The 9,402-nt window shown below is 41.2% G+C and overlaps 2 protein-coding genes across 3 annotated transcripts; one reads left to right on the forward strand and one right to left on the reverse strand.

Moving 5' to 3' along the window:
- Nucleotides 1–652: 652 nt before the first annotated feature.
- LOC134181093 (pre-mRNA-splicing factor 38A-like) lies at nucleotides 653–5,503 on the reverse strand. Of its 2 annotated transcripts, XM_062648299.1 has the most exons (4): nucleotides 5,110–5,503; nucleotides 3,764–3,829; nucleotides 3,447–3,692; nucleotides 653–2,950 (listed from the first exon to the last, which is right to left on the reverse strand). In XM_062648299.1, the coding sequence occupies exons 1-4, from the start codon at nucleotides 5,329–5,331 to the stop codon at nucleotides 2,810–2,812; spliced, it is 675 nt and encodes a 224-aa protein (XP_062504283.1). In that variant the 5' UTR covers nucleotides 5,332–5,503; the 3' UTR covers nucleotides 653–2,809. The 2 variants fall into 2 exon arrangements, with proteins under 2 accessions (XP_062504283.1, XP_062504282.1); XM_062648298.1 differs by lacking the exon at nucleotides 653–2,950 and having other exon boundaries at nucleotides 2,971–3,692.
- An 85-nt stretch (nucleotides 5,504–5,588) lies between these two features.
- Nucleotides 5,589–9,383, forward strand: LOC134181146 (calcium-binding protein P-like). Its single transcript, XM_062648359.1, has 8 exons — nucleotides 5,589–5,661; nucleotides 5,718–5,783; nucleotides 6,661–6,729; nucleotides 6,805–6,899; nucleotides 7,527–7,617; nucleotides 7,851–8,333; nucleotides 8,388–8,456; nucleotides 9,185–9,383. Exons 1-8 carry the CDS (start codon nucleotides 5,617–5,619, stop codon nucleotides 9,230–9,232), a joined length of 966 nt encoding a protein of 321 aa, XP_062504343.1. The 5' UTR covers nucleotides 5,589–5,616; the 3' UTR covers nucleotides 9,233–9,383.
- The last annotated feature ends 19 nt before the right edge of the window (nucleotides 9,384–9,402 follow it).

A 9,402-nucleotide genomic window follows, 5' to 3' on the forward strand; every position in this document is an offset into this window, starting at 1 on the left:
GTGCATGCAGGTACACTGTACCAATTTTATACATGTGTATATTGTCAGCTAGTTCAATGCATAACAACAAGCAACTGCTCGCTTAATTAATTAAAGAGCAAATGAGCAACACTTGCTGTACAAACTACGTCAAGCTCATACCTACAGCAATGTTGAATGTATGTAAACGTAATCAAGTGTAGTGTTTTCTTCCATAAATTAGTCACACTGCTGAGCACGACAGTTCAGCTATGGCTAAATCAGAGTGATCTAAAGAGAATTCGTGAGAAAGCTACATCTGTATACATTGCCAGACTGCCATTATAACCACCTTCCCTAACATATGTCAAAGCTACAATAATGAAAAAATATGTGGGCAAAACATTTACAATGTAATTTGACAAAAATTTCCTGATTGCTGTTGCTAGAGTGTTAGACCAGCTGAATGCCTTCGTTCATTTTGCTTTAGTGGTACTACACACTGTAACTCTGAAAGCCCTGCCCACCTCTGGTGTCAAACATTGATTACCAAATTCAGATAGATCCCTATTCTATTCATGTAAAACCAAACATTCCCTAAGAAATTTTCACATTAACAATAATGCTGAATTCAGAATTCTGGGGCGATGTGTGTGGGCCTCTCTAACCCTCACTATAATGTCATAGTTAACAATGCATTTCATTGTCTAGACCTGAAACAACTGCTTGTGCAAGACTAAGTAAACTCGGTAGGTGTGCTGTCAGCTGCTCAAAATCAATAAATAACAAAATTTTTGGTCAAATTTTGAATAGTAATCCATTAGGCATGATGTATTCGTATGCATTACCTAATTTTTAGGTTTAAATGTGTGACCCAATCACGGATTCCATTTTTTAGATTCTCCATTCCCAGCACTGATAGGTAAGTGTTCAATGGCTGTTGTGTTCCTAACATGTCTTATTAATCGAGTTAACACTTACAGCATCACATTTCTTTGTGTGGTCTATGCAAAATGGCCAATGTAGCACTCTCGTCTATCACTCACACCTATAGATCGTCTATATACTCTCTAGCTACACAGAAATTTTAGACCTATTGCCATCTAGAGCAACACTAGCCAGAAATCAACCAAATCAACTGATAAACATGATACATGATTCACTCATTTATGTCGGCCGCATTCAGGCTTTCTTTTGGATGTTAAGATATCTGAGGCTTTTGTAGTTGCATTTCTGCATTCACATTTCTGGTATGTCACTCTATTGTACCATTTAGTGCAGAAAGCTCCATCATTGGGACTGTAAATCAAAATCTTTATGTCCACGTGTGCAGTTTTGTTTCACAGTGTACCCACACCTGCTCACAAGTGGCCTTTCTACTTCCATCTGCTGATTGTTTGTGATATCAATTAATCTATTTTCAAGTTAATAAGCAAAGTATCTGGTTTGTTGCTGCTTTGCAGGAACACATAAATGGTAATGAATCAGTAGTGTAGCGATGTCAATTACCAATCAAAATTGCCTAGTGTGTATTGCCTAGTGTGTTGTTTCTGATCATTTCAAGTTGTTTCAATCCAGCAAGACTGGTTATAATTCTGACATCCACATTTATTGCCTATTAAACGTTATGGTACATACTAGTATGTGCTCTACTTCTGCATTAGATTAGAGAGCAGGCACACTGAACCATCACACAGATTGAAGTGTCTACAGCCTGTGAATTAACATTGCTTTAACTCTTTCTGTTTGTACCTATCTTTCCTCTTCTTTTGTCATGTGTTTGCCAATTAACTCTCAAACACCATAACTGCCACTCATTATTCATTGTTTTTCCTGCCTTGGTATCATCTACAATTTACAATATCCTTCTACCAGTAAAATGAAACTACAATATCTAGAGATCATCTTGTACAGCAAGGTGCCAACAAATTATACAAACTGGGCATAGACACATTGCAGTTGAGCTCACACGATTTTTGTAGTATGACTTCGTCACAACAGGATTGCCTAGTCTACTTCTGTGTATGCTCGATGGCTTCAAGTATTGTACAAAAATATACGAAACAACTGTGTTTGAATGGTTGTAACTAACTGAGTTCATGTGACAACCAGTGAGGTTGCCATCCTGACGACTAAAGTCACCCACGTTATGGTGGACCCAATAATTTTTTGTTTTTATGCTGTAGAGTAGGATAGTGAAATTACAGGGTCAGATTAGGAGTGACACCTCTGAAGTCCTGGGATTTTGTTTACTTGCCACAACAATCAGTTTATTTATTTGATATTAATGAAATATTTGTAAAAGTCTTAACTCCTTGATGACTAAAAATTTTGTGAGGTTGCCAAAGTGATGACTATTTCTGTCATAAAATTTCAAACACTAAACAAGCAGTGACTCTAGATCCCAAATCGGAATATTGGAGATAATGCATTGCTCCCATATTATCATAACTTTTAGTTCTAGTTTTGTAGTTTGGCCAAGGTCACATGGAGACTGATGCATGCATGTAGTAATGACATGGCATGTCAATGCTTATCTTGGCTGTCCTCCAACAACCTTGTGTGTGTGTGTGTGTGTGTGTGTGTGTGTGTGTGTGTGTGTGTGTGTTCAAGCATTTGTGCATTACCTACAGTTAGAATTACATTCCCAAAGTGCATGAACCCACTACCAGTTACAGTCAGATTGTTGCATTGGTTTCATACCTTAGTGTTGCATTAAATTTCAGTCGCAGTTTGGCTGGTTCTTATGTTAGTGGAACACTAACATTAGAGTGTCAGTTTCTCATTCAGTGTGCGTACTGTTTGTTGTGTTTGTTTACTGTTGATGAGTTTGCATAAAGTGATTGATTAATTACTGATTTGAGGTGAATGTAAGGATATCATGAAGAAAGAGGCAATCTCTGCCTCGGACACATACTCCTGTTGAATAAAACTTGCACAACTCCTTCTTCTTGTGTCGCGATCCTTCGTGTGCAAACTCGCATTCATCACCCTGACATACAATATGCATTGGTGTACAACAAGTGGTGCAGTTGACAGGCATGCTTGAATAAACAGACAGACGACAGACAGACTGACATTTGGACAGACAGACAGATACATAGACAAACAGACAGATAATCAAACAGACACGCACACAGACAAACAAATAGACAGCCATACAGACAGAGAGAGACAGACAAACAGACAGACAACAGACAGACAACAGACAAACAGACCCGACAGACAGGCAAACAGACAGACTGACAGAAACAAACATACAGACATACATGTACATACCATACAGCCAGCCAGACACAGACAGACACACACACAGACAAACAAATCTACTCACATGCACCCAATCAACTCATGCAAAGTCTCATACCATCGCCCATTAGAACATCGAGCTTCTCAGCTCCAATCTTCAACCACTCCACTAAACAATATCTCCTACCCATCCACTCGTTCATGCACCAACAAACGTTCGCCCGACGTCTACAACTCACCTTTCTACAAACACCACGCGCCCAAAACTTGCAAGTTACTCTTGGCTGAGGTTTTGGAGCTCTAGATGCCTCTTTCCTCATTCTACTCAAATATTCGTGTGTCTTCTCATCTCTCAACAACGGCCTCTTTTCTCTATCATGTGAACGGTTGTGACTTTCATCATCATACCTATCACGTCGACTGCGTGAATAAGATCGATCCTCACGCTCAGGATCAGAGTCCGAGTAGGGGGAGTCATCACTATGCTATAAATACATGAGACACAACCTTCATTTCTAGATAAAAATGCAAACTTCACTGCAATAAATGTATGTACCCTGTTGGCACGTGGTGACGGTACCGATCGATTGGTTGGATAGAAGTCAGCCCAAACTTCAATTCCCTGACAAAAGCAGCAACATGTACCAAACTACAATTGTGTTTATTGATATCAATATCCCAAAGAACAGCCAGTCTTGGTTGCCATGTGGACAGAATAATGTACCCCATATAGTAGCAATGCAGACAAAACACACTTTCAGTGATTGATGCCCAAAGTCCCAAATCTTAAAAATAACAAAAATTGGCTTTCCGAAATCTAGTGAATTTATGATGCAGATTTTGTGCATCTGAAATGGTGACAGACGACTCTATCTGACAAGGTCAACACTGCTAAGGTAGACATCAGGATTCATGACACTGAAACCATCTAATACAAGACAGTTGCTAAGCAGCTTCAGCTTCACTTTGTCAAGCAACATGCACACCATTCAGCCTAATCAATGAACCCAATTTCAACTTACTGCCAATTAATTTGGTCACATAAAAACACATGCACTTTCGGTAAACCTTCCAGTTGTTCCTGTAAACACGGACACGCCCCTCAAGTCGTTTCCGATTGATTTCGATGTGAAATGTGCCGGAATTCAACACTCAAGTATGAGTGAGTAATCACTATTGCACGCCCGGTACCAGGCAACCTAACGCAGAATTGCGGCCTACAATTGCATCATCCATACTAGGCCTCGGTTTCAGCGCACGAGTTTTGATAGTTCGAGCGCCGTTTGCACGCACCGCACGCACGCACGCACGGCCACAGTTTGGCACATTCGGATTTCTTCGCACGGCTAGATAAGCAGAGACGCCTGCTGCCCGCACCTTGTTGACATTCGCCTCTCCCTTTCGGCGTCCTTTCAATATCTATAGTGTACTTATAGAAACTTGCTATATTGCGCTACAACCATCACGTCGCGCCACCGCCCAACTGCAAGACCATGGACGTCCATACTCGTACACTCAAGGGCGTCCGTGGCCTCAAGTTTTTGCGCTATTTACCAAGTGATACACAATTGGTACACGTAACACTACAGGTACAATCTTACAGAGCCTTTTACGGTTACACATCAATTGGAAGTCCGGTTGCATTTTTCTAAAAATCCTTTGCAAACTTGTAAACATTTACGTTACCCAAAAGGAGGCCCCTTCAAACCATAAATGTACACACTTCCCGACGCATATCCGTCACTCGTTCCCGGCGGTGTATAGGTTGATAAAACGAACGTTTTGCTTGCACAGGTCGCCAAACAAATTAAGAATTCATTAATATTAACAACCACATGTCGACCAAGCGCGCAACGGCCGTTCACCTCAAATAGGGCCCCCTCTCCCGTTCTCTCTCTCTACCTTTCTTGTATTACGATGCGAAGTTTCCTCGCGTTCGCGATCCTTTTCCTTCTCCTTTTGGCCACCGACACGGGGCGGCGGCTCGGGTGACTTTTTCGCCTCTTTTTCTCCATTTTCCTCGTTGTCTGACTCCAGAATTTCACCCTCCTCAAGATCCTCGTCTTCCGCGGTTAAGGGGGAAGAGGGCAGCTCACCCTCCTCAACAGCCGGAGCATCAGACATGATAAAATCGACGAAAAAACCAAGTGACTGTCGCTCGTCGCTTTGCAAGTTTAGTGCGACAACTAAAAGTTTATGGAAGTACTTATGTGCTGTATTGAGCGTACGGCTTGACCTGAGAACGTCTTGACGTGTCACACTACAGAGAAACGGCGCAACGATTTCACAAACAATGCGGAACGTCCAGTAAACGCATGCGCATTGGCTAACGCCTACGCGCCTGCGTCATACCAAAAATGCTTTAAAGCACGTGACCTCCACGCACGTGCCGCGCAGTCGCTTCCTGCTATGGACTCGTTCACTTTCTCGCAGCTCGAGCAGCGATTGCAGCAGGTTTTAGGCACTTTCAGACGGTTTTAAATGTGTGTCTTATTGTTGTGCGCGTTCAGACCGGGTTTGCTGATGGAAAACTTGCTGTCATCAATTTTGTTGGTGGAAACTTCTCAGGATCTCAGGTAAATGCGTAGCTTTGCTGTCGTAGACTTCACGTCACGAGAGATGGAGACTCGTGTCTAGTTGATTACTTGTGTAGTTTTTTGTATGTAAGAATCTTGGTAGGTGTGTAGAGTTGCTGTTTGTTTGCATGTCTGTCTGTTTGTTTTGTGTTTGTCCGTCTCACTGTTATGGAATTGAACATAACAACTCACCGTCTTTTTGTCTGTCCGTCTGTGTGACTGTCAGTCTTTGTGTCGGTCTGTTTGTGTGTCTGTCTGTCTGTTTGTGTGATTGTCTGTCTGTTTGTGTGACTGTCTGTCTGTTTGTTTGTCTGTCTGTCTGTGTGATTGTCTGTCTTGGTGTCTGTCTGTTTGTGTGACTGTCTGTCTGTTTGTTTGTGTGACTATGTTTGTGTGTCTGTCTGTCTGTCCGTCCGTGTGACTGCCTGTCTGTCTGTCTGTCTACTTGTCTGTTATTTAATTGAAACATACTTCTAACAATTATCCAATATCTAACTGCATGCCTGTCTGTCTGTTTACCTGTCCATCTGTGTGTCTATTTGTCAAAATTCATAGAATGTCAGCTGAGTATCCAACTTGTCTGTCTGTCTGTCTGTCTATCTATTTGCCTTGTTTACCTGTTTGTCCATCTTCTGTGTATTCAGTCCACCGTCTTGCTCACATGTACATACACCAATGTGTCGGTGTTCTCCACCAATATAATGTCATCATACAAATGTTTGCATTAACATGTATTAAAAAGTTACTCACATATCTGTGTTACAATTTTAACAACTTTTAGGAATTTTATTACACACATCAAACATAAAGTTTATTTTTCTGTTCATGTCTTAATCTTGCTGACAGCATATACTGCAATACCTATTTTATTTTGTAGCTTGCTCAACTGCTGAGACATTTTCCTCACTCGAGCAATCAACTGAAAGTTCTTCAAAGCATTCAACACGTTTGTTATGACCATCTTAATCTTGCTCAGTTCCTACAAATAGACTGATCCTTGATATCGTTTTCCTGTATGTAGAGAATAGTTGGCTTAACATCAATGGAAATCAAATTCATTATTAACAATATGCCTTTCTCAAATGACAAAGTACAAGCACTAGAGATACTATCAAGGTAGTCGATATTAATATTTCACAACCATTTGCTTTTTGTCCAAGCTAGCCTCGTACCAGATCCTCTCGTGTCGTCGTGCCCGGTTCCCGTACAATTCGACATCACAAGAGGGTCTGGTACGAGGCTAGTCCAAGCTTCCTGCTGAGTATGCCCATACAGTCAATGCAAATGTTTCTTCGTTAGACAAACATGTTATGAGAACACAAAGACAGTATGTATAGAGATTTAAGTTAGAGTGGACACACAGCTTGTCTCTGATGCTATTTTAGTAACAAATGCATTCACAATTGTTGATAACCATTTACGCAAGTGCACGTGTGTGTGTGTGTGTGTGTGTGTGTGTGTGTGTGTGTGTGTGTGTGTGTGTGTGTGTGTGTGTGTGTGTGTGTCCACTGATACCTCCTCCTCTCTGTGCATTGTAAGGAAACTTTCTTGTTGGTTACATGTTGTCGTGGCTGTTATGTCTTTATCACCCACTGTTGCAGCTCTTAATGCATGCGCAGGTACAACAGTTCAAATACCTTTCTTACTGTCACTATACACTGTACCACGATTTCTGATAAAATCTGAAAAAATGTTGAAGTTACATACTACGTATTGTCTGAATGTTGATTATTACACTTATAGGCATGTCATTGATCCAGCCAACCAGTTCGTGATTTTGGAAAGTTTTTCATTCCCATCCGACAGACAAAGGGCTCAGCAAGTTCTCACACAGGTAAGTGACAATACAACAACAGTACGCAACATCCAGTAAACAGCTACATATGAAGCATGGCTATCGATATTGTTACCTTGTTGACATAACTAATTCACTCAATTAATTAAAATTACTGTAGTGTAAACATAACGTTAATGTGTTTCTCATTATATGTTCTATCTATCCCTACAGATACCAGCATGACTATTACACAAGCATTTTAGATCTCTATAATACGTCATTGTATGTAGAACCAACATATGGTCGCTGGTGCGGATGCGAGTGGACTGTCAATGGGAGGATACTCACCAGCTCCACCGGCATACCTGCAACCCACACAAAACAGTTACCCGAGCAGCTCAACAGGATACCCACCCCAAGTAGCTGCTGCGTATCCATCAGGATATCTGCCACAAACATCTGAGCCTTACTCAAGCGCTTATCCTCCACCTACATACATGTATCCATCACACACAACACAAGCAGGAGCTTATGCAGCAGCTCAACAAGGAGGAGCTTATCCACCTACTGCACAAGACGGAGCGTACCCAATGTCCGCACCAGGAGCTCATTATCATGGAGGCTCCGCAGCATATCCTCCACAGCAACAAGGTGCATATCATCCTAGCGGACAGTCTGGAGCTTACCCTCCACGAGGAGGAGAAGGATATCCTCCAGGAGGAGCATTTCCTCCTTCACAGTCTGGCTATCTTGGAGGTCACACAGTGGGCACTGTGAGAAGGTTGAGATATCTATTGTAGATGTGGTGTGTACATTGTACTTGTTAGGGACTGGGAAGTCAAATGATGGGAACCCCATTCGGTGGGGTGGCCACAGGACATGGCATGCCAACAGCGGTAAGCAGTTGATGACGGTCGTAATGTCAAATCATGTTGATTATTATACTTGAAACAAATGCTTGCACATGGACACCGTGGCTGAACTGCAGTGCATAGACAAATGATGCTTTCAACTTTCATTATTTACAACATTGTTTAGAACCTTGCTTGTGTGTGTGTGTGTGTGTGTGTGTGTGTGTGTGTGTGTGTGTGTGTGTGTGCATGCGCACGCACGCGCGCATGTGTGTGTGTCTATTGTTCTATTCAATCATCACCAATCCTTTCTCAGCCAGACGTCATCAAACAGAAACTACCTACCATACCTAGTAGAGAAAAATATTACCAAGACACAACTCAGACATACATACAACAGCACGTCATCCATGTCTTCTGAAATTAATATCAAACATGAATGACAGACCAGCTACCATCTCCTATTGTATGCATACCATATACAGACAGCCAAAGAGGCAAGCAGCAATTGAAGTATACTGTACTGTAGCTTGTAGTGTGTTTCAACTCTCAACTTAAAGGTATTTCAATTCACCAGACAACAAACTTCCTACATAAATACGATAAAGAGAGCAGGCCAGTCTTAATATGTTTGAGTATTGATATAAACAATATAAAATTTTGATAAAAATTTATGTACAAACTTTTTTGAATAAACAAAAGAAACTGTCAGAATGGCAAATAGAAAACTTGAATTCTATGTAATAAATTGCTATTCTTGTGCTGTGCTGTAGGGTGCCTATCCTCCAGCCGGTCCACCGGGTTATCCTCCTCCATACTGATGACCGAACCGACAACTTGGTATATGAAATACTGTAAATTAATTTGAATTCTGAATTTGTGCTGTCGCTAGTAACTACCTGAGTGGATTGTTTAGATATAGACATTGTACATACATGTACTGTGGTTGTTGAAATATAATGATGAAATGGATGCGTATTAAAGTTATTAA

This window comes from Corticium candelabrum, chromosome 6 (genome assembly GCF_963422355.1).
Source record: "Corticium candelabrum chromosome 6, ooCorCand1.1, whole genome shotgun sequence".
Lineage (NCBI taxonomy): Eukaryota > Metazoa > Porifera > Homoscleromorpha > Homosclerophorida > Plakinidae > Corticium > Corticium candelabrum.